Source organism: Pyricularia grisea (assembly GCF_004355905.1).
Source record: "Pyricularia grisea strain NI907 chromosome Unknown Pyricularia_grisea_NI907_Scaffold_1, whole genome shotgun sequence".
In the NCBI taxonomy this organism is placed as follows: Eukaryota; Fungi; Ascomycota; class Sordariomycetes; order Magnaporthales; family Pyriculariaceae; genus Pyricularia; species Pyricularia grisea.
In genome coordinates this window covers 6,818,469-6,843,524 of record NW_022156716.1, presented here as the reverse complement: position 1 = coordinate 6,843,524, position 25,056 = coordinate 6,818,469, and the positions used below count along the sequence as shown (strand labels likewise).

The following is a 25,056-nucleotide window of genomic DNA, read 5'->3' as shown; positions in this document are numbered from 1 at the left end:
TGGAACGTAAAAAGGCAAAATAGGAAAAACGTTAGCGATCGGCCGAAATCCTTCCTAAAATATCCCTGGAATTGTTTTTTCCGGATTCCAATTTTATTTGGGATTCGATTTTCCCAATAGGTCCTTTAAATCCTTCGTTATTAGATAAAATAAATGTTTTTGCGTAATATTCCGTTGGTTAATTGTTTTTTGGTATTTCCTATTTTATATTATATATTAATAATTCCTTTGTAAATTCGTTTGGTAATATGGTTTCGAATCCTGGTCGGTTTTTAATTTTTAAAAATGGTAGGTAGTATTTTTTTAGGTCGTCCTTTTTTTTTTTGGCTGATTTGTTCGCAAATCCAACTTTTAATAATATTGGCGGAGCGGTTTCTGGTAATCCTAGAAATGGTTAAGGGGTTTCCAAATGTTTTTTTCATGCCCATAATTTTCCTATTTAACAAGGTATTTTATTTTACCGTGGTTTCGTCTATGGTCGAATATTCGTTTAACGTCGTAGGTTTATTTTGCGTCGATTTCGATTGTTTTTTGTATGCTAATGCCGTATAATGCTGGTTTTAGTAATAATACGTGAAATGTGGGGTAAATTTTTATAGTGTTTAGTAATAATAGTTTGTAATTGGTGTCGCTAATTTTTTTATTGATTTTAAAAGGTCCAAGCTTTTTAAAATCGAATTTGCTATTAAGTTTTTGTATTTTAATATTGCGTCGAATGAGGTAAACGTTATTTCCTTTTTCGAAGGATGGTCCTTTTATCCGATACTGATTGGCGTATTTTATTATTTTTTCTCGTACAAATTTTAATTCCTGCTGGAATTTTTCGTATAGTTGTCGTAATTCGTTCGTTTATTTATCGGCTCGCGGTACCGTAATTGTGGTTTTTAGTTTTTTATACGTTGTAAGGTTAAATCCATAGTTGGTATAAAATGGGGTTATTTTGGTACTTTCGTTTTTTAAGCTATTATAAACGAATTATATTATAGGTAATAATCGTACCCAATTATTTTATTTATGGTTTATATAATATTTTAGGTATTGTTTTAATATCTGATTGGCTCGTTTTGTTTGTCCGTTTGTTTGGGGATGGAACGCTATTAATAGCTTGTAATTTGTTCCGAATTGTTTTATTAGAAATTTCCAGAATTTTGATATAAAAAGTTTGTTTTTATCCGTAACGATGTTTTTTGGAAATCCGTAATTGCTAACAATTATTCGTAGGAATGTATAGGCGATTTTTTCGGCGTTGTTACTTTTTTTATATGGTAGGAAGTAGGCGTATTTAGTAAATTTGTCCACTATAACTAGTATATTGTTATATTTTGTTTTTGTAAATGGTTTTTCCGAAGGTGGTAGTTTAACGATAAAGTCTATTGTAATAGTTTGCCAGGCCTTGCTGGGGGTTGGTAAGGGTTGCAATAATCCGTAGGGTTTATGTTTTGCGGATTTGTTTTTGGTATAAAGTTCGCAATTTTTAATGGCTTTTCGTATTTTTTGTCGTGTTTTTTGGAAGTTATGGTGTTGTTTTAGCCGTTTCCATATTTTGGAAATTCTTTGGTATCCGTGGGCTTTATTTCCGTGGATTTTCCGTATTTTTTTTGGCGTAATTACCGTATTTATTATTATTAGGCTTCGGTGCGCTGGTAAAAGGTTTCCGCTTTCGTTTATCGTAAGGATAATCCGTGTTTTTTTTGGTATTGTGTTTTCGTAGTTTGGTTTTCGGCTAAAGGCGTCGGCCCTGCCGTTTTCTGTTCTTTTTCGGTAAATGATTTTAAAATGGAATTTTGACAGGAATTTTAACCATTTGATTTATCGTTTGTTTAATATTTTGCTAGTGGTAAAATGGGTTAGGTTTTTGTGGTCCGTGTAAATTAATATTTCGTATTTAATTCCGGATAATTGTGGTTTCCATTTTTCGAATATTTGAATAATAGCCATAAGTTTTTTATCGTGGATCTGGTAATTGAGTTTTGGTTTATATAACTTTTGGGAAAAGAAGGCGCAAGGGTGCAATTTTTTTTCCTTATTTCGTTGGTTAAGTTATTTTCCGATTGCGTAATCGGATACGTCGGTTTCGATTTCGAAAGGTTTCGTTGGGTTTGGTATTTTGAAAATCGGTTTTCGCGTTATTACGTTTCGTAGCTGTTCGAAGGCCTGTTGTATTCGTTTTGTCCATTGGAATTCCAGGTCTTTTTTGGTCATATTAGTTAATGGGGTGGCGATCGCGCCGTATCCTTTAATAAATTTTCTGTAAAAGTTTACGAATCCGAAAAAGGTTCGAACGTCCTTTACGTTTTGTAGTTAAGGCTATTTTTTTATTGTTTGGATTTTCGATTTTTTTATCCTAATTTTTCCAGGAACGATGGTATATTTTAAAAAATTGACTTATTTGCTGTAAAAAATGCATTTATCGGGTTTAATTAAAAATTTGGCGTTTTGTAATTTTTATAAAACTGTATAGACGTGTTTTTTGTGTTTTTTTAACGTTTTGGAGAAAACGAGGATATCGTCCAGGTAAATAACAATAAAAATGTTTAGGCATTTCCTAAAAATATGGTTAATTATGGTTTGGAAGGTTGCTGGGGCGTTAATAAGGCCGAAAGGCATTACGAGGTATTCGAAATGTCCACGCCTGGTACGAAATACTATTTTCCACTTTTCGCCTTCTTTTATACGGATTAAATTGTATGCTTTTTTAAGGTTTAATGTTGTAAACCATTGTACTTGGTAAAATATATTTCGGAATTTTCCTATTAATGGGAGTGGGTAGCAATTCTTTATGGTAATGTCGTTTAGTTATTTGTAGTCCACGTATAGTCGTAATTTTCCGTTTTTTTTGGTACGAAGAGGATAGGGTATTTTGCTAACGTTGTCGATGGTCTAATATATCCTTTTTTAAGGTTTTCCTCTAGGTATTGGTCGAATATTTTTATTTGTATAGGGTTTAAACCGTATATTTTGTGAAATTTGGGTTATATTCCTTCCTTTAATGGTATTTCGTGGTCGAATGGACTATGTTCCGGCAATCCCGTTTCGAATTCTGGGTTAAATAGTCGTTCGTATATTCGGTATTCGTTTGGTATATTGTTGGTCTATTCTTATTTTGGTATTATATAATTGGATCTGTTTTGGTTTGTAGATAGTCGTTTTTTTTTCGATATTGGTTCCGGGGTTGGTCGTTTTTTTTGTAGGTACGCCATTTGTTTTGGTCGGTCCATCCGTGCCTTACGTTTCCTGTATAAACTTTTCCAGGCAGGAGGTCGTTTAGTGATTAGGTGTTTTTTCCATTGGATTTGGCCTATTGTCCAATTTATCCGGGGGTTGTTTTTTTTTAATTAGGGGATTTTTAGGATTATATTTTTGTCTTTTATTTCCGTGATGTCCAAGGTAATTCGTTTTTTTCGTCCGTAGTTTTCCATCCAGAAATGTACGGTTTTTGTTTTGATAATGCCGTTCCCGTATAAAACTGCCTTTCTTTCCACGGTTTGCAATTGGTATGGTTTTTTTTTTTATTACCAAAATATCCGTCGTTTTTTTACGATTTTTGGGGATATGTAATTACCTTATATTCCGTTGTTAAAAAGTGTTCGTATAGGTTTATTATCGAATCGTATATTAAGGAATATATATTCGTATTTTATTACCGTATTTTACGTAACGTTTAGGGTTTTTGTTTCCGTTCCTTTTTTCGCCGTCCGGTACCCTATACCGTTTGGCTGTCCTAGTTTTTTAATTTGTTGGATTCGCGTTGTGGGTCCTTGGTTTTTTTATTTCGGGGCGTATAATTGTTTTTTATTTTGACCTGGTTAAATGGGTATTTTGCTAGCGTTGGTATTTTGCGTGCGTTCGTGGGTGCCTGTTTGTTTTTTATTTGCGGGTCTTATACGATTTTGGTTAAGGGTGCAGGTACCTGGTATTGTTATTTTCGTATATGCCAATTTTAGGCTTTGGTTAATATGTGGATTTTATATATATTGCGAATATATTTATACTATGGGAAATTGGGCTGGTGGCAGTACGTTATGGGGTATTCGTCGTTAGGTATAAAAATAACCGTTGGTTTTTTTCGGAATTTAATTTTAATTTCCCAATTGGGTAATTTTTGGATTATGTAAATTTCGTGGATTCCGATTACTAGTCGTCGTCGTGGGAAAAAGTTGTGGTAGATTTTTTTGCTTAAATAAATTCCGCAATTATTTCGGAAACATTTAGCCCAAAAAACGTGGGTGTGTTCCGGGTATGCGGTATTTAATTTGGGGTGGTTTCCAAATATCGGTGTTATATATCCTATAAAGTCCCGTTTTTGCTGGATTAAAATATAATCTGGGAATTGCACTAATTGGTCGTTTCGGTATAAATCGATTTGTTTTTTTTCGTATTTGTACGGGTCGTTGGCCCTTGCTGCATTATATATGTTTGGGGTTACGTTTTTTTTATCGCTGGAACCTTTTCCAGTGTCGTTATTTAATTTTTCGGTTAATGGTTAATTTGTTATTTTAATGCGGTGGGTCTATCCCAATAGTTCCGCATCCGATTTTTCTAAGGCGTCCGAATCTGTAAATTCGGGTAATTTGGCGTTTTGTCGGTGTAAATTAATTGGTTGCCTTATCCCAATAGGTATTCGATTTTTTACCGTTAGGGTTCGAATGTTTCGGGGTTTTTGCGGGTACCAGTTTACGTCGATTTTGGAATTATTGTAGGTTATGTAATTATCGTTATAACAGGTGGTCCAATTTATTATATTATATTGGTTAGGTTATATTTAATTGTGGTTGGTGGTATTAAATCTTCGTGGTTTTTCGGTTTTGCCCCTAAAATTAGTGGTAAATTCCGGGGTGCTATTATATACCTTAGGACAGTTTCGCGCGATATGTCCTGGTTTATTGCATTTGAAATATTTGCCATTTTTGGGGTTTTTGCGAGGTTGTCGGTGCTGAATTGCGTTTAGGTCCATAGGTCCGCTGTATGTGCCGTACGCGGTACTGTATTGGCGAAACGGTTTGGGGTGTTGGTATTTGCGTCCTGTATTGGTTTATCGTAAGGTTAGGCCCTATACGCTACGTTTTTCGCGTCGTTCCAGTTTTCGCTCGTATAGTCGGTTGTCGATTTTAACCGTTAATTTTATATATTTTGTTAATATGTCGGGTCGTTTTTTTTTAACTAGTTCGTTTTTAACCTTTTTTTTAAATCCCGTATAAAAGCGTATTATTAGGGTTTTTTTACCCTATGGTAATTTGGCGGTAATTTGTCGAAATTTACTGGTATATTTGGATGCCGATTTGGTTTGGGTAAAGCGTACCAATTTACGTTTAGCCGTGCGTTCCTCGTTTGGATTACCGAATGTTCCCCTAAGGCATTTTTCGAAATTATTATAATCGTCGAAGATACGGTTGGTTTTAATTTTACGGTTTTTTTTTTATTATGGTCCAAATAATTTCGTAAAATTGGTTCGAACCAGGCGAACGCGTCGCTTTTTAAAAGCGAAGTTGCGTAGGTAACCTTATTTGCATCGCTATCGAAATTGTCTTCGTTAAAGTAAAAATATACCCGGATTCCTATAAAAAATTCCTATAGGGTATTTATAGTGCTATCGTATAATAATAGTAAAGGGTATTTAATATAATTTTTATTAATTCGATTAGTTTATTCGGTTATTCGTTTCTGGAATTGTCGATTTTCGGTTTAAAACGTCGCGACCATTTGACGCAAGGCGTTAGCGTTGGCCGGAACGTTGGTAATAAAGGGGGTTTAAAGGGTGGTTTTATTGGAAGATATTATTTCGGCGGTACTATTCGGTATATTTTAAAGTAAAGTATTGAATAGGAGTAATTAAAATGTTACAATTAAGGTATCGGGGTAACCTATTTTTATAATAAAGTATAGTGGGTTAAAACAACTGAACGTTTAATTGGGTAACTGGGGTTCTTAATAATTGGGGGTAAAATTATAATCGTTTTTAAATAAATATTGAGGTTAATTAAAGTTTAATTGCTGTTAAACAATCCTAAAATCGAATTTATCTATATGGTAATAAGCGTGATTTATATAAATTATATTTTAAATGTGATTTTTTTTGATCTGTTTAATTTGTAATTTTCAACTGAGATTTTACAGATTATAAAGATCCATTCCCTTGGCCGTTACGTGAGGTTACGTGAGATTTCGTGGCCTTGCCTTTAGGTAATCGTTGTTTTGCCGGTCGGTATTTCTTTTGGGCGAGTGTCGTTAGGAGGGGTGTGACCCCACCTGGCCTTTCTGGTACCGGCCCAATTATCTGGTCGTAATATACTCGCTATATTATATATATATATATATATATATATATATTTAATTTCAATGTTTAAATTAAACCCCCCCTATTAGTATAATGTGCCCGACGATTTAAGAAATAAGTTAATAATATAAAACACTTTATAATATTTGCATTTTGTAAATACCTCGACAGTTTTAATTATAAAATAATTCAAGGGTTTATTTTTAAACGGCGTTATTCCGGTTAAATTAAAACTTTATTAATGGATGGTTTAATTTAAAACCTGTGGGTTAAAACTCAAAAATTATAACGGTTTAGCGTAAAGGATAATTTGTTAATTTTTGTCGTAAACGGAGGTAATCTCGCCAATTCGGCGACCGACAGTCCGTTATAATAAGTTAAATTAAAGATTTAAAATTAAACGGCTTGAATATTTAATAAAATAATTAATAATTTAATTAATAATAGCTTATTTAATATTTTTAATAATTAAATTAATTAAATTAAAATATAAGTTATTTTAATTTACGTGTAAAAATTAGCTTTTTAATAAACTTTAGAAAATTTAGTTTTTTATATAAAATTATAGAATTTTATGCGCGGGGGGTAATATTAATTGAAAAACAATTTATATAAACTTTTATTATTATATTAAATAATATTAAATATTATAATAATAAAGTTTCAATAATTGAAAAGGAAAAATAAATAAATATTTACGTATAAAATAATTTTCTTTTAATTGTAAATTTATGCGTTTAATTTATAAATATAATAATAAGTTACGGAAATAGCCACGTGGGCTAATTATAGGTAACTTTCCAACCTAATTAATAATATAAAACGAAAAGAAAATATTTATTAATTTTCTTTTAAATTTATTAAATGAAATATATATAATAATATATATATTATTTTATAATAACACCTTATTAATATTAATTAATATAATTTAAATAATATAAGAAGTTAAATAAAACGGTTTAACGTTTATATTATTATTTTATAAATATTTAAACCTAATAAAATATCCTATGGTTAATATTAAAAAAACCGTTATATTTTATTAAAATTTATTTATTACACATATAATATTATTTACGGGGGGACGTGGATAAAAGTAATAATTATCTTAATATATTATATAAAGTAAACGTAATAACCAAGCTACAGGTTAACGACAAATATTATTATAAAATATAAATTAGTTTTAATATAATATTTAAAAATTTAAAATTAATTTTATTTTTTAAAAAACAAATTAATATAAAACATTTATATAACCTTTTTTATAAACTTCCAAAAAGTTCTAAGAGAATTTCCTTAATTAAAAAAAAATATAAATTTTATAAAGTTATTAATTAGTTTAACCTAGTAAAAAAGGAAAAGAATTATTAATAATACTTTAACAAAGCTTTAAAAAGTAAATTTAAAAGTATTTTAATTTTTTATAAAATATTAACTTAAAATTATATAATATTATTTTACCCAGAGAATTTAACGAGAAAGATTTGAACTATTTTAGGATGTTTATTATAGAAACTTGACACCATTGACGCGGACGAAATTAATAGCGTTCACAGTTTCGTCCACCATGCTGAAAGCAATGTTTAGTTTTGGCAGGATGGCCGACACTGCCAGTGTCTACGAGAGGAATGCTTGCGCAAGATCATCTCTACGTTCTGGCCTAATGACGCAGGTTCCTGCAAGAGCAGCAGTTCTGGCACTTTTGCTATCGTGGAATAGCATCCCAACTGATCGCCAGACCACCGACCCGATTTTTCTTTGGTGAACGTTCCCAGCATACTCCCGTTCCGTGCAAGTAGAACATCGAAATACAATTCTGGTCCGGATGAAACCGTGAAGGCGTTAGCGTGTCGGAATGGGCAAACTGCAACGTCAGTGCCGCTTCCAGAATCAAAACGAAAAGGGCTCAACGGTCGAAAGCAAAACGCATTGGCAGGTAGGGAGGTAAGATTAATGGCCTGCATGCGCTTTCTGCGCCATACAGCATCTTCACATACAAGCTAACCCTAGCCCTGTTGATCGTAGCACTTGTTAATGATTAATGTTAGTTTACTTGGTCAATTTCATGCAGCGAGTAATAATAAAATTTTAAATAGCCTATTGTAAAACGTGTATTTTCAAAATACTATGCATAAAGTCTCAGGTTTTCAAATCAGACTAAAGTGAAACATTAACCGTTTTAGTTTATTTCTCCTACCACGTCTATTTACAACTTAACAGCTCTGAGAATATATAAGTTTATAAGTCGGTAAATCTTTGGTGATAGAAACGAATTTCAATGTTAACAAATCATTCTCCTCGCAACTTTAAAACTTCTCGTCATTCCTTATTGCAATTCTTTTCGCATTTTATTTCTGGTAAAATGCAGTCGGGTATTTTCACTCTTTTAGGGTTAGCAGCCAACGCCCTTATTGTTTCCGCTGCTGGAGTATGTTATTATTATTTACCATAAGCCCTTTATTATGGATCTGTGTTTTTAACATGTACCATTATAGAATTGTGTTTGTCTTACCAAAAAAGGACAATCACTCCAATCCGCCAGTCAAATTGCGCAGGCTTGCTGCCGCGGCACTACTTTTTCCTTTGGTCTAATCGCTGGAACGTTTGATACAACACAAGGATCTTGCGATTTTACTGCAAACAGTGATTTTGTGAAATTGGATGTAAGTATAGCGCTAAAAAAAAATTATTATAATATTACATTGGTATATTTTGTCATGAAATAGTATAAAAACTAACGTATCCTGCAGTATACAACGGCGCAAGATGCGTTCGGCGCTTGTTGTCAGGCTACTAGCGATTTAACAGGTCATATGGGTGCCAAGGGAGGGGGATGCGAGTAACGATCGAAGGTATCAGAAAAGAATTTTTTAAATTGGAACGCGGGTCGTTTTAAGAGAATAATTTTCTAAATATTCTATAATCAAACCTTTGTGTTAAAAGTATGGTGTAGCTATCTTGATGCAAAAACATATTGAATTTCTCCAAACTATTTTGATGGAAATAGATAACATGTTCTTGCTCTCCCAAAAAATCAAAGTCTCCCCATTCTTGAAATAACTTCTACGATCGAAGGCTTCGTTTTGTTGCCCGCTTAGTACCCAGATATCTTTGTTTTCCTTTTCTCGTACATGACAGTCTGGCGTGTTTCACTGATATACACAGCTTTGCAAAAAGTATCATGTCAAGTTCTTTCTAATCAGGACTAAGATATCGAACAAATGCAGCGTGGGAGTTGGTTGAGCACTTGTATTTGCCCTAACCTCAATACTCAGAAAACGACGACAGGTTCTTTATCCAAACGTCGATTTCCGACAATGATTCTTTGGAGAACAGAATGTCCGCATGTTGGGGCTCAAACTGATATGGAGTAGCTGCGAATCCTCATTTGAACCCAGCGCTTCTCTGCCAGCAATTGAGGAATAGACTAGCCACAGCAGCAGCCTTCAGGTGTACAGGCAAGCATTGCGCCTCGTGCATCTGTAGGTGACTGTCCGTTTGTATATGGCTGACCATTAGGAGAACTGGAATCGGGAAAAACCAAACAGGGAAGGCAGTGAGCCAAGTCAGGGCCAAAAAGAATGAGAGCGAGAAATTCTGGCGCGGACAGTCTCAAAAAGCAATTTCCCTAACAAAAACCCCCGCCATTCCATCTGCTGCGAGTTGGAGGCTTCACAGCGCCCAAGACGGATGTTAAACAACATAAACTCCGTGTACCTCCTCGCAGCCATCTTCAGCTGCCAAGCTGCGCGAGTGAGTATTTGCCTAAAATTGATCAAGGTATGCCATTCATTTAAGCGTCAAGTTTTCAAAATTTCCCTCAGACTGGCGTCGCACCTTTCTCCGTTGCCACCATGCTTGAGCTGACTGACATGCATACCGTAGGTAGGTAGCAAGCGTTGGTACCCTACCTAGGTACCTAGGTACCTTACCAGGCTTACCTTAGGTGTTTAGGTATGTTAAACTGCCACCAACCTTAACCACTTTTTCATCCGATGCAAGAGCGATCAATCAAGAACAAGATCGATGGTACCCGGGACAAGTGCATTCAGTGCCTGTTTCCCAGCAAGACCGATGCAACAGGACAAAATCTCCATTCTCCAATTTATGCAATTGATTGCCCACGACCATCTCCACCTCTCCTTCAACGTATATATTGCACCACGAGACCAGATCTTGAATCGACGAGGCATCATTATTTTGCTACAATCCGCACAGCCACTTGAACTTGGGTGCATCCGCTCGACACCAAACTTGGCAGACGCATCCAAGGGGCCATGTCGTCGCCGGAGAAATAAGACCGAGGATCCATTACGCAGAAATTGGAGAAATCGACTATTTCTCCACGGTACACGGTACCGTCTCCGCCATGCCAAATAGCCTGAATTGGGGGACAAGAATATCTTCTCCTCACTTATCCCCACCGGCCCGATGGAGAATTTTTGTGTGCTTGGCTTACATTTGACACTACTACATATATTCTTGTCACCATCAGATAGACAGCCATGGCCGGGTTGAGCGACAGACCGTCCTTTCAACCGATCGTTAGTCACTGCAGTGCGCCACAGGCTACACCTGGATGATGCTCTATTCACTGGTCCTTCTCGGCCTCGCAGTCATTGTGCGGGCTGAAGATGGCAGCGCAGCATGGCTTCGATATGCGCCCCTCGACAACGCCGCGGCTGCTCGCTTCAAGGCCCCTGAGATAATCGTGGCACTGAACAGCACGGAGACGAGCCCAGTCTTTAGTGCGGGACAGGAACTGCAGAAAGGGTTCAATGGCATGCTCGGCAAGAACGTCAATGTCGTTTCCTCGCCAGAAGACCTCGACCCCGAAGACAAGGATTCTCGCATCATCGTGGTCGGGACGGCCGCCCAGTTCACCGACGAGAACACCCTCGGCAATCTAACATTCGCCGCCAGCGACCTTGAAGAGGATGGCTTCTACATGTCTACTCGTGGCCGTGTTGTCCAAATTGTTGGTCAGAACGAGCGTGGTGCCCTGTACGGCGCTTTCGAATACCTGGCACGCATCGCAAGACATGAGTTCTGCGGCAAAGACGGCATTGACAATCCTCACCAGCCAATTCGATGGGTAAATCAGTGGGATAACCTCGACGATACCGGCACCCACGGGTCAGTCGAGCGCGGCTATGCTGGTCCTTCTATATTCTTTGCCAATGGCGGCGTCGTGGCCGATATGACACGGGCTGCCGAGTACGCTCGGCTCCTCGCTTCCATCCGTATCAACGCCGTGGTGGTCAACAATGTCAACTCGAACCCGCAGATCCTCAGCCCGAGCAACATCGATGGCCTTGGACGGATAGCAGATGCCTTTAGACCGTACGGCGTCCAGCTCGGCCTGTCGCTCAACTTCGCCTCGCCCCAGACGTATGGAGGCCTTGACACGTTTGATCCGCTCAACGAGCGCGTCATCAAGTGGTGGGAGGACAAGACGGACGAGCTCTACGCGCGCATCCCCGACATGGCTGGTTACCTGATCAAGGCCAACTCGGAAGGGCAGCCTGGACCGCATTCGTACAACCGCACCCTTGCACAGGGCGCAAACCTCTTTGCGAAAGCGACCAAGCACCACGGTGGGGTTGTTATGTTCCGAGCTTTTGTTTACGATCATCTTGCAGACTGGACAAATACAAAGCTCGACCGGGCAAAGGCTGCCGTGGACTACTTTGAGGGTCTAGATGACAAGTGGGACGACAATGTCATTGTGCAGATCAAGTATGGACCTATCGACTTTCAAGTCCGTGAGCCGCCCAGCCCGCTCTTCGCACACCTGCCGACTACAGATACCGTAATAGAGCTGCAGGTTACGCAGGAATATCTTGGTCAGCAGAACCACCTTGTTTACCTGGCGCCACTCTGGAAGGAGATTTTGGACTTTGACTTGCACATCGAGGGTCAGGAGAAGAGCTTGGTCCGCGATGTTGTGGCAGGAGAGCGACCCGGTGGCAAGAAATTGAGGCTGAGTGGCTCGGCGGCTGTTGTCAATGTGGGCACTGATGCCAACTGGCTCGGAAGCCATCTCGCCATGTCAAACCTGTATGCCTATGGCGTGTTGGCCTGGGATCCAACGGCCGAATCGGAAGCCATGCTCAGGGACTGGATCAAGCTCACCTTTGGGCACGACCAGCTCGTTGCTGACACCATTATAAAGATGTCCATGGAGTCGTGGCCCGCATACGAGGACTACAGCGGAAATTTGGGCATCCAGACCCTTGCTGATATTTTGCACACCCACTTCGGCCCCGGCCCGCAGAGTCAAGACGGCAATGGATGGGGCCAGTGGACTCGGGCAAACGCAACCTCGGTCGGTATGGATCGTACCGTCGCAACTGGAACTGGTTTCTCTGGCCAGTACCCATCCGAGGTCGCCCAGCGCTTTGAGAAGATCGAGACGACGCCTGACAACCTCATCCTCTGGTTCCACCACGTGCCATGGACGCATGTGCTCAAGTCGGGCAAGACAGTCATTCAGCACTTTTACGATGCCCACTACGACGGTTCTGCCGTTGTACAGGACTTCCATCTCCAGTGGCGTGCGCTTCAGGGCCGAATGGACGATGAGCGGTTCGAGCACGTGCTTTTCAGACTCACCTACCAAGCCGGTCACTCCCTCGTCTGGCGGGACAGCATCTGCAACTTTTACAACAACATGACCAGCATCCCTGACGAGAAGGGCAGGGTCGGCAACCACCCGTACCGGATCGAGGCCGAGAGCATGGAGATGGAGGGCTACCGTGCCTACAACGTCGACCCATTCCACACGGCCTCGGCTCGACGCGCAGTCATCACCACCTCGAACGTCACCACAGGCGCCAATAGCACGGATCCAGGCACCGTCTGGACCACACTCAATTTTGAAGATGGAACATACGATGTTGCCGTTAACTACTATGATGTGATGCGTGGCCAGGCAGACTACGTCCTGACCATCGACAACAAAGTGATAGGGCGGTGGAAGGGCGACAATGAGAATAGCTTGGGCAACGATGGAAGCTTGAACCTCGACGGACACTCGGCCACCCGGATCCGCTTTGAGAATATAGAGATCAAGAAGGGCAATGTACTAAGGATTGTAGGCACGCCTGATGGCGTCGAGGGCGCTCCTCTTGACTATGTCGCCATTCTTCCGGATGGGATTGTCGACTGAAGAATCTGAAGACTAAAAGAAAAGGACAATGTTAAGTTGCATCAGGCGATGAGAAATAGAACGCAGAGGCAATAGACGAGAAATAGTTGGTTTATGACGCAAATAATTCCTTCCGACTCAATATATTTCGTTTGTGCTTCTGTGACCTAGAGACAATCAGGATGTCCGAAATAGACCATGTCACCATGTTTCCACGTCCATCATGCTACAATGCTCTATCCGCTGCCATCAAAAGCTCCATCAAGCCTGCAGCGACCGCCTTGTTGTTGTGGTTGAAGATGCTGACGGTGGGATAGAATGGACAACACTCTTCTATAGGACAGTCTTCACGCGACAAGTCAAAGTTAAACTCGCCAAACTCGAAGCCAAAACCAAGAATCTTGTTCTTGGTAGCATCCTCCAGGTGCCGGCTGTAGGCGTGGTCAATGGAGCATCCCGTCGACGGGCCGAATCCCAGCACACCCTGCGATGCCACGTAAGGGTCCGACGACCAGGCGTGTTCCTCGTCCTTGGTAAGCTGCATGGCCGATGCCATGCGCGCGGCCGTCACTGACAGGGCATCCCAGTCTGCTCGGTCCATATACTCGGCGTAGTCGACCTCGGGGTCGAAGAGCGTGCCGCGCTTGCCATCGTAGGCCGGGTTCTTCCAGTTCTGGGCTGGGTCGTCGGCCTGCACGGCGTCGTGGCACCACCCGTGCAGCACGACCTGCGCCGCCGTGTGCAGGTCCATGTACCAGGCCAGGCGCGGGTGCTGGTCCATGACCCACTTGACGTTGCGCGTCTCGGCCTCGGAGAAGGCGCCCGTGCCGTGGTAGTACTCCATCGCCGGGTCGTCGGACCCGTCCATGGTCCCCGGAGCCATGGTGCGCTGGTAATCCCACAGCAGGTCGAAGTTGCGGTTCAGGTCCACGCCGACGGACCGCGGGCTGGAAGGGGACGCGGCGGTAGGGTTGCGGTTCTTGCGCCAGCAGCTATTGGTCTGCTGATCGTGCGCCATGCCGTCGGGGTTCACGACGGGGATGGCCACGATGCCCAGGTCCAGCGCCGCCGAGACCTGCGCCGCCGTGTACGAGATGCCCCCGTACCGGAGCCCGCGGCCCTCCTCGCGCGCCCAGAGGAGATCAGACACGAAGTAGAGGAGGTGGTCTGGGCTGCCGCGCTCGCGCGGGTGGATGGCGGCTTGGATGAGCACGCTGTAGGCGCTGCCGTCGAAGCTGTTGCTGCTGTTGTTTGCGCCCCGCTGCCCCCCGCCGCCGATCCGGACGCCGAAGAGGGTCCTGTTCTCGTAGGTGCGATACGGCATCTCGAAGAACTGGACGTCGTCGAAGCGGGCCTCGAGCGCCTTGACGGCGGTTTTGATCTCGGGCAGGCTCATGATCTCCTCGACGGGGGATGGGTCGTCGACGCTGCCCACACCGCGCGGAACGGAGCTGCCGCCGCAGGGGAAGCGGTTGGTGGGCGAGACGGGCATGCCGGTGTCGGTGTTGTTGGAGGGCGGGGCTTGAGGCACCGTGGCATTGCTGTCTGCGGCTTGCCGGGCGGTGAGGCGAAGCTTGTTGTTTGTGGTTTTGTTGCTGTAGTTCCCCGGCCGCTCAGATGGTAGGAGGCATGCTGTTGCGGCAAGGAGCTGCAGGCTCCAGGTGCTGAGGAATGTGTACTTCATGGTGAAAGGTTGGCGAGTGAAGTGTTTGCTGGGTGGGGTCAAAGAGATCGAATTTGGGGACGGATGATGTGGATGATTGTGTGCCCTGTGTGACAGTCTGTGGTCGTACAAGACGGAAGGGTATCTTGGCTGTCTTATATTCGGCAGTTGTTCGTGGTATGCGACTTTGACTACCTTGCCTAGTCTTGGTACAATCTGCAAATCTCGGTTGTCGAGATGCATCTCATTCCTTAACTCCAGAAAATACCAACCGCAGACTGGGGAATTCTTCTCTCCATACTGTCTCCATCATGTCAACCCTTTTTAGTATTGTTCTCGGCGAAGGATTTTGCTGCACCCCCGAGACTGACCAAGCTTTGTCTCCAAGCTGGCAAAACCGCAAATTACCCAAAGGCCCGAGCTTCTACTTCTTGAGATTCCTGGGCCAGTAGAGTCAAGTCTTGTACATGCAGTTGTATGCTGGATTTATCAAGGAGATAAAAGACACAGCGCCAACAGTAATCAGAGGGTGCATATCTCCCCAGTCCTGTGATCTGAAATCCGATGCCAACGACGTACAATATATTGGCTTGTCGACGCGGCTCAACCTTGATGCAGCTCCTCTTGACATGCGTGCCGGGATCTAAGTGACACATGGTTGGCGCGGCCTGGCCGAAGGGGACTGTGGGGGTTTTTGGACGGTGCGGGATTCATTTATGTTAGTATTGTTCTTCCACGTGTTGATGGCAGACGGTGGACAGGGGCTTAGTATTGTTCTCGCCATACAGAGCAAGTATTGAGAGGAATTTTCGAGCGAGGCATGAACTTCCTTATCCCCGGCCTTATAAGGCAATTTGTCGCTTGTGCAGAGTAAAAAAGCAAGCAAAAATAAAGTTTTGTGTGGCTGATGGCTTCTGCAGCGGGTCATTAGCGCAAATAACCGAGATCCGGAGCTAAGATTAGCTCCAACGGCCGACTAGTCTAGGTTGTGTTGATCAACAGTCAACTCACTCACTTGGCTCTCCCAAGATAGCCTAACATCAGAGCGACACACAGCCCGACGGAGCCGGCCGCTTCAGCAAAATTAAATGCGAAAACATACAACACCGAGGATTCCCAAATGGTCACCCACCTGAATACTAGATTTGGCCCTCACTTAGTTAGTACGAAAGCAAAATCGCAGGTGTTGGGACCCAAGGTGTCCAAAGACGGATTGTTTTGCGCTCAGAAACGGACACCTGTGCTTCCTAATTCGGGTATAATCCGCCAATGTTACCAAGATAGGGCCGCAAGTATGAGACGTCGATTGGACAATTCGTGCGACGCATCATTGCCTTCTCTTATCGATACTTTTTACGAGTCTTTTCCTGCAGGCAAATGCACAGGCACTTATCGCCGTTAGGCAGATAATTCCAAACAAAAACTCACTTTGTAGATACAAGTCCTTCACCCATCATTGGTTTTCTCGGTGAGGTAGGCAGACGTGTCGACCGCATCGGAAGCTCCAAATCACAGCTAATAAACCCGTGTACGCCGCGGCCGCAGGCTTGGAGAACGGGCCTAGCCGGCACTTGGCGCAACCTGGTGTTTTACAAGCACTATTATCCCTGTTAAAAACTGTTGCGAAAACAATCCCAAAACAAGCAAAAGTAACATGTAGGGGCAAGTTTTTTTTGAATGTCTCAAGCTGAAGTATAAAAGACAAAGGATAGATATATCGTGCCAATCGCTTCCCTTCCAAGCGCCTAAATACCAACAATAAAACCAACCCCTAACCTAACCCATTTGCACGTAAAGTGGGCAACTCGACCACGGTTGGCAGTCGCCAGGGCACTTTGATCCGTGATAACGTTCCTTATTTTGTTTTCCCTAGGCCTTTTCGAGTCCCCGTAGGACGCTTCATTGGCAGCAAAGCCAAGGCTCTCCGGGCCGGTGAACCGGCGTCCAACCTCTCTCGCAAAGGTTGCTACCGTCTCTCTCTACACAAGTGGTCCACGCGGCAAGTGAAGGGACAATTCCGACAGCCAAAGTGGCAAAAAAAAGAATAGTTTTGGCGTTAAACTGCATATTGTCGGATAAATGAAAAACAACTTTGTAAAGCAGGGGAGCAGAAATAGGAGTAGAAAGGTGGATGTAATATGTAATGAAATATAGGAATAGCAAAGTAAAAGTTTGAAAAGAAAACCTTGTGATAGTCTGGTAGGGAAGCGGTAATCCCAAGTCAAAGTTTCTGAGTTCTGTTAGCTTTATATAATTTTAACATATATCGGCATCCGGCAACTGGAACAAATGTTTATGATAATTCAGTCATGCGGCATTTAATCCTATAACTCAACATAATATTGAAAATGCACAATTTAACTGTGATAATTAAAACGCAGGAAATTATGTGTGTATATTGAGCTTCATTTACTGGATGGGGAAGTGACAGCAAAGGCCGTCTTTCCCCTCTTTTCCCTAATAATAATAAATTGATCTGGTTATTTAAAACTATAAAGCCGTTAGGCTAGTCGTACAATATTAGAATAGTTTTGTTAACTCTATGTTTTAACGGCTCGTATCACAATTTTAGATGTTAGCGTTTAATTGCATAATCAACCAGAATATGAGCATATCATTCTAATAAAGCGCGACTCGATAATATGCGGGTTTCGGTGAAAGCCGTATTACTTATAATTTTTACTATTATGCGGTTCAGGGTAAATTTAGGACATTTTAATGCCACTAAATATAGTTTAGTGCGGTTTGATGCGGCTTCACCATGTAATTAACGGGCAACGTTGGCTGTATAAGCACCTCGGCTGACCGGCGATATCCGTGGCAATTATATTCAAATTCATATAGAGAATGTAATGTTCGACAATTGTATTCATCTCGCTTATCTTTTTTTAAAAAAGAATTCTCTAGTTTTTTCTTTTTTTCTTTTTTTTAGACAGAGCCGATTAGCTAGGAAGATTTCAGCTTTTTCATTTACCTTTATAAAAATATTCGCGACTAAATTGTGATAACATTTTCATATTACGTCTATTTTAACGTTATTTGCCCAAAGGGGTGAAAAGGATTGGAACAATTCCGTTCTTTAAATTTGCGCTAATATTCTCCAGGACTCCTTTTTCTTTTTTTTTTTTTTTTTTTTTTTTTTTAAGAAGAAAAAAAAAAGAAAAGAAAAGAAAACAGCGGTATTGTCGGCAAATTTTGCCTCATTTTATTTATATTTCACTCAAGTATACCGCTGTCCAATGGACCGTAGGGGCACTGCAGGCCGGGTCTAAACCAACGGTGCACCTATGCCAATATGGGTAGATTTGCTCCTTATTCTGTTCATTGATTGTAAAGGAAGGTAGATGTGGAGATCAAGGCCCTGCAGACGCACATCTACTGAAGTATCTTATCTCAACAGGGGCAACGAGTCAGCAACCCTTCCAAGTTTCCAGAATTTGGACTGTCAGTTGCCGATCGAAGCAACATTAACTGACTCAGTCACGAACGATAGATATCTGGTTGACGTACAGAAGCTTAATATAACACCGATCGAACCAAGCTGCGATTGATTGCCATGGAGCATCCCCAAATCAATCGCTGCGAACATCATGATTCAGTATGAACATCTTGATAAAGGTTGAGACATGCCAAGTATTGATAGCAGATTTAATTAAGCTGTCTAGGCACCTTTCGAAACTTCATGTCCCCGGGTATCTTTCGAAACGCGCCTCACACTAAAACAGTCGAGCCATCCCCGTCGCCGAGGGCTGCTGCGTCGTCGCCGACGTTGTAGTTGTGCTTCCACCGGTTCCAGGGTTGGTTGCCCCGCCCTTTATAACCACAGCGCTGACGACCTGGTTCAGCGAGTTGGTGACCACGTTCACCAAAGCACCGAGCGCATCGTACTCGTACGTCTTCTGTATCAGACCGTTGTCCAGTGTCTTTTGCTGACCAGTGAAGGTCATGTTCTGCTGATAGCTGCCGACGATGCTACTGACGACATCTCCACCAGCTCCGACGACCTCCTGCACGATATGACCCAGATTGTCGATGATGAAGTTGAGCTTGGTATCGCCCTGGAGGATGGAACCCAGTAGGCCGTCGACGGCACCAACGACGCCCTCAACAATGTCTCCAACCTCGTTGAGCACATTAATCAGTAGCGGGTTAAGGTCCAGTGTGTGCAGCGTGCGGTTGACAATGTCGACGAGGTGACCAAGTCTGATAACGAGTTCCAGCTCTGCCTGAACATCGGCAATGGTAATGTTGACCTTCGTTATACCGATTTGCACACCGGCGTTGATGGACACAAGACCTGCGATCTCAGCAGCCAGGTTCACATCGGCCTGCAAGTTATCGACGTCAAGCTCGATGCGACCAACTGACAAGTTGGGCACCTTGAGATGCACATCAGGTGGGCCACTGTTTGAGCCCTTGCCTGGCGATGGGGATGTGCTTCCGCCGCCACCGCCCCCATTGCTTCCAGTACCGGAGGGCTGGGCAGAGGTTTGTGTCCCTGTTGCCGAGACGTCGGTGGTGGTGGACTGTGTTGGTGGAGGAGCCTGGGTGGATGGTGGCTGCGCCGTGGTCTCTGCAGCTGTCGTCGAGGGCTCCTGTGCGACGACGAAGGAGATGAGGAGCAGGAAGCTCACAAGGAGCGACAAGATGCCACTGTTGCGCATGATTAAAACGATCCTTCAACAACGATGAGATTTCGTTTGGTGTTGGGATCAGACACGAGCAACAATAAACGAGTGTGGGCTGGAGGAAGAAGGGCTAAACTTCTCCTGCCTTGCAGGTAAAAGAAAGAAGGAAAGAAGGAAGAATATCGCAGACGATACCGTGAAGAGCGGGAGGCCAGGAGACGACATCACCCGCAACCCGCGTCATACTCATCGCGATCCGCCTTGATTCCGCGAGCCTTTCCCAAGGTGCAATGGTCAACTCCCGACATGGCCACAAGGGTATATGTGGACCAAGCTAATATTGAGGGGTGGATGGAAGAATGTATTTTCGTCAGGGGTAAACGCATGAGATGATGGGGACTTTGCGGGCTGTGGCTTGACTGGTCAAAACAGTTTGGCGAGGGGGCCTGAAATGGCGCTGCCTTGATTCTCTTGCATATCGACTGCCTTATTTCCAGCTAGGCATCGCATGAGAGTTTTGGGTCAATTTCCTTTATGGTGGTCACGCTAATTTCCAAGGAAATAAATGCTACACGACAACTCCAGCGACAAGATGCAGAAACAAAGCAGCCGCTGACCGTAACCAGAGTTGTTTATTATGTGGAAACGGAGTATATACCCGCAGAGGGATTAGGGTCAAGTGGTGAGTGGAATCATCCTCTTTTAACCAACCCATATGCAAGAGACAAATTCATCACCCAAAAGGGCCAGTAAACGAACATCCGCTAAGGATGCACGGAGAGATTAATCAAGCATGGGCTTGCTTTCTCCGCTGCGAGATGAATTCTGTGGTTAATCTTATTGGCTCAACATCAGCCAGCCGTGGAGAAGATGTCACTTGGCTACTGGGCCGGCCAGCACGATGCAACCGTGATTAAATTCGGGTTCCCATAATTTTCTTAAGCTTGTGGGCCATCGGCGTCTGAAACCACGCCTGAGCAGAGCCATTCACTGCCTACCTTGCTACATCCCAGGCCGTTGGTACCGCCCCATATTGAAAGCGCCAGGGGGACAATCTGCTCCGACGATGATCTTGTCCCCATAAGGCTTACAGCTCCTCCAAAATACCAGCTTTTGGACTTGGAAGTCATCCCACTAGCGGCAGTTTACATAAGGTCTGGACCGTTCTTGGCTCCATCAACCAGTGTCGCATGCCTGTGAGCCGAACATATCGTTGCATTGTTCAAGGGGAGCTGCATGATTTCTGATCTACTGCGACTATTCGCTTTTGCCTTTTTTTTCCCCGCTAGGCGCAGCTTTTTTTTTTTTTTGCGGAGGAATACGCTTGCTTTACGATCTAAATACATAGGCAGGACCCTGCCGAAAGAGATTGAAAGCGATCTCGATGAGTCTTGCTCGCTAAATGACTGGCCCAATCCAGAGGCTGCATTACTTCCTGCATGTTGCAGATGAAATACAAGGATAGCGGAACCATACCCGTATGGGGGTGGAATCTTGCAAGAGACGGCTCCGCCCTGATTTTGTACGTATTTTGCAGACTATCTAGTCCGCTTTCTGCTATTGCCCCGTGGAAATCAGGCACTCTCGTGCAGGAGAGTGAGTTCAAGGTTGGGTTTTAATTTCTGCTGCGTAGTTTTGACTTCTTGGTCGTACCAGTATTTCGTTCCATTCCTCCCCTGCCCTTTCGGTTGAGTACCATACCGGGTGTTTTGCTTTATCTTGGCAATTACGTCTGGTTCAACCCACCCCCATTTGTAAGGAGTCCCTTTGGTGTTTGTAATTCTTTCCTCCAATTTCCTTGCACTGCACTCATACTGTCGTCACCACTCGTTTGGATTTGTTTTTCAGTCATTGATTGATTTTCATACAGCGAGAACAAGTCAAGGTCTTTTTTCTCTCTTGTTAGTGTCTGTCAAGTTGTCACAGCAAGCCCACAGCCTCAAGACAAAATGAAGTGCTTTGCTACCAAGGCGCTCACACTCGCCGTCTCCTTAATTGGCTGCACATCGGTCCTGGCGCAAACGCAAGCGGGCAGCCGAAATGATGAGGGCTACATTGGCTACACCCTCGAGCAGAACGGCGATCCAGAGGCAGCCGTCTACCAGACGTCAAACACAGACACGAGCGGTGGCGTTGAGCTGCCCGAGGAGCCGGACGTCTACCTCAACGCATCGGTCTCGGTGCAAGAGATTTCGATCGAGGTCGAGAACATCACAGCCAAGGTCAACCTCGACGCCCAGGTCCTGAAGCTGCTGCACTTCACTGCTGGCGTTGACGCGTCCATCGACCGCGTCAAGCTGTCGATCCAAAACGTCTCGGCCAAGGTGGAACTCGAGGCCCGCCTCGGCAACCTCCTGCAGATGGTCAACGACGTGCTCGACTCGATCGACCTGAACCCTATCGTGGCGACGTTGGGCAACACGGTCGGTGGCGTGATCAACGATACGGTCGGTGTCATCACGGACCCTGTAGACGAGAGCGGCCTCAGCAAGCGCAGCCTCGAGTACCACCTCGCCTACAACATCCTCTTCAGCGTCAACAACTACAGCGGACACAACCACCGCAACCGGGTGCTGGCGCAGAACGGCACCATGTACGACGTCTACCTCAACGACAGGGGAGACGAGATCTCGAGGTCCGTGGCTGGCTACTACAGCCGCGACATGACCTTTACGGGCCACAACAAGACCATCAGCATCGACGGCGAGCCGCTGGAGTTTGAGATGCAGTACGTCTACCAGCCGTACATGGGGCTGGACATTGTTTCACTAATCTACATGGATGCCAAGAACGGCCGGATCACGAGGACAAAGGTCGTAGCCGGTATGGAGGGCGGTGGGAGCACTACATTCAAGGGCGATGGCGATTTGTAGGCTATAAACTTTTTCAGGGGCTTTCGCTTGGATTTTGTTGCATTTAATCCTGTTAATTTGAGGGCTGTCTTGATACACAATTACATGCTATTGAGAAGTTGCCTACCATTCTAAGAACTGAACGGGTTTTAAGTCAAAAGTCTTGAATTGCCTGCCCTTTTATCTTAAACACTTATGCCCTGGTATCTTTGCCCATCTAACCTACTCCAAAACGCCTGTGCAGAAAGAAGCTTTTTTCTTTAATAGGAATTGCCCGTAGGACCTTCAGTTCGACCAGTCATTATCATCGCCATCAAATGTCCCATCCTTTTTGCCATCTGGCCATCTTTTGTAATTGACCATTGATCAAAACCCTCTGGGCACTCAATGTCCCATTGCAAATATTCCTCATGCTTTGCCGACTGCTTGGCTTGTTGCTGGGCAGCCTTGAGCTCCCTCTCGGCCTTCTTTTCGGCCTCCTTGCACAACCTCTCGGCCTCCTTACGCATCCTTTCGGCCTCCCTCTCTGCCTTCTTGCGCTGCTTCTCGGCCTCCACCTCGGCCTGCTTGGCGGCGCGCTTCTCGGCCTTCTCCTGCGCCCTGGACTGCGCGGCGGCCTCCTTCTTGGCGATCCTTTTCTGGACGGTCTGTGCCTTTTTGATGTTCATCTTCTCGTAGTCGGGCACGAAGTCGGACTTGACGGAACAGTCCTTGCTGCCGCCCACCTTTGGGTCCGGAGGGTCGTAGAACAGCCTGGTCTTGCCGTTGATCTTGGGGATCTTGGCCATCTCCCACTTCTCCATCCACTCTTCCTTTTCCTTGCGGCGCCTCTCCTCCTCCTCGGGCGTGAGTGGGACGTCGTCCTCGATGATGATGGGTTCGGTCTGGCTGGGATGGGGAGCGAATGTGTTGACCTCCTCGTCGTCATCGTCGTCGATGGTGATTGCTGAGGCTTGGCTTGTGCCGGCGAAGTCAAAGTCTGTGATGATGACATCCGGCTCTTGGCCGGGCAGATCGTAACCAGAGGATGATGGCTCGGCGGGCTGCGGTGAGGATGAGGACTGTGGCTGGGCGGGATCGGCGGCCTCGGGTAGTGTCGGATCGGAACTCGCGGATGAGACCTCGATGGGCTGCGGTGTGGGCAAGAATTGCGGCTGGACAGGTACTGCGGGCTCCAGTGGTGGTGCCTGTGGTTGTGATGGCGTGACGATGCTGGAAGCTTGCGGCCTCGGCGGCATAGGGAAGTGGAGGACTGGCTTCTGGGGCGGAGGAGCTGGCACCGAAATCGGGGGGCTGATGGTGCTTTGCCGCATTGAAGGTAGGGCAACTGTTGGTTTTGACGGCAGGGCAATTGTTGGCTTTGATGGCAGCGCAAGTACTGGTTTCGGTGGCTCAGTCTGGGCTGGGACCACTTCTTCGTCGTCTTGTTGTTTTGGTGGCTCGGCCTGGGCTGCGGCCAACTCCTCTTCGTCTTGTCCCGGCAGTTCTTCCCATAGGCCATCTTCTGCCAGGACCTCGCCCCATAGGTCGTCTTCATCGGTCGCTTCCTTGTCGTCTTGTCCTTGCTTCTCGTCCCATAGGTTATTTTCATCGCCTGCTTCGTGGTCTCCTTGCGCTTGGGTCTCGCCCCACAAGTCAATATCCTCTCCATCGGTCGATGCTTTGTCGTCGTCTGCTTTGATATCTTCATCGGATGCAAGCTCAGACGTATCCGACGGGGGTGACTCTCCAAAACTGTCCGTGGTGGTGGCATATCTGCCCATATACTTGTCGCCGTACCACACCCATGAATAGCTCAGAGGCTTTGCTTTGGTTGCGGAATATCCGCCGATGTACTGGCCGCCCTGCCACACCCATGAATAGCTCACAGGTTTTGTTTTGGTGTCGGCATATCGGCCAATGTATTGGCTGCCGTACCATACCCTTGAATAGCTCGAGGCTTTCGTTTTAGTGACGTCTTCGGCTGTAGGCTGGTTGGTTTCAAGAGAGTGTTCCATTGTGAAATATGTCAATACTTGAAATGATCGATGGAGAACTGGCTCTTTTGAAACGAGGATATAATCTGGACAATCAAGCTGACGGTACTTGAACGAGAATGGTCATGTAGAAACATCAAGCTGGAAGAGAATGCTCTGCCAAGAGGGATGGGCTCCGGCTTTATAGCAGTTTCTATTTGAGTTTAGCAGCTTGTGATTTGAGCATAGGAGCCGATATTCCGGTGGGCTTCTTGTATTTTTTGTTTATTTACATATTTATTACACTGTATGCATGCAGTCTAGCAACATGTGTTGTATATGGGTTTCCCTATCGAGTGCATGTGCCGCACGGTCAGAGTGAAATTTGCTCAATCCGGTGTAAAAGACTTTGAAGCGCAGCAGGAAGTCTGGAAATTTGATAATCGATCCTTGCACTCCAGCAAAGCCCTTAACCTCGACTTGTATGGGTGTTGATTGTTACTGGCCAGGAGATGGAAGAAACACGGC

At 44.4% G+C, this 25,056-nt stretch overlaps 5 protein-coding genes across 5 annotated transcripts; 2 read left to right on the top strand and 3 right to left on the bottom strand.

Moving 5' to 3' along the window:
* Positions 1 to 10,785: 10,785 nt before the first annotated feature.
* PgNI_02101 (uncharacterized protein) lies at positions 10,786 to 13,451 on the top strand (the record flags this gene model as incomplete). The annotated part of the gene is given in 2 exon segments (XM_031122168.1): positions 10,786 to 10,824; positions 10,839 to 13,451. 2 exon segments carry the CDS (start codon positions 10,786 to 10,788, stop codon positions 13,449 to 13,451), a joined length of 2,652 nt encoding a protein of 883 aa, XP_030988294.1.
* Positions 13,452 to 13,656: 205 nt separating this feature from the next.
* PgNI_02100 (uncharacterized protein) lies at positions 13,657 to 15,114 on the bottom strand (the record flags this gene model as incomplete). Its single annotated transcript, XM_031122167.1, has 1 exon — positions 13,657 to 15,114. One exon carries the CDS (start codon positions 15,112 to 15,114, stop codon positions 13,657 to 13,659), a length of 1,458 nt encoding a protein of 485 aa, XP_030988293.1.
* Positions 15,115 to 18,809: 3,695 nt separating this feature from the next.
* On the bottom strand, positions 18,810 to 19,757 carry PgNI_02099 (uncharacterized protein; the record flags this gene model as incomplete). Its single annotated transcript, XM_031122166.1, has 1 exon — positions 18,810 to 19,757. The coding sequence occupies one exon, from the start codon at positions 19,755 to 19,757 to the stop codon at positions 18,810 to 18,812; it is 948 nt and encodes a 315-aa protein (XP_030987930.1).
* Positions 19,758 to 21,670: 1,913 nt separating this feature from the next.
* Positions 21,671 to 22,594, top strand: PgNI_02098 (uncharacterized protein; the record flags this gene model as incomplete). Its single annotated transcript, XM_031122165.1, has 1 exon — positions 21,671 to 22,594. One exon carries the CDS (start codon positions 21,671 to 21,673, stop codon positions 22,592 to 22,594), a length of 924 nt encoding a protein of 307 aa, XP_030987929.1.
* Positions 22,595 to 22,833: 239 nt separating this feature from the next.
* Positions 22,834 to 24,570, bottom strand: PgNI_02097 (uncharacterized protein; the record flags this gene model as incomplete). Its single annotated transcript, XM_031122164.1, has 1 exon — positions 22,834 to 24,570. One exon carries the CDS (start codon positions 24,568 to 24,570, stop codon positions 22,834 to 22,836), a length of 1,737 nt encoding a protein of 578 aa, XP_030987932.1.
* Positions 24,571 to 25,056: the final 486 nt, after the last annotated feature.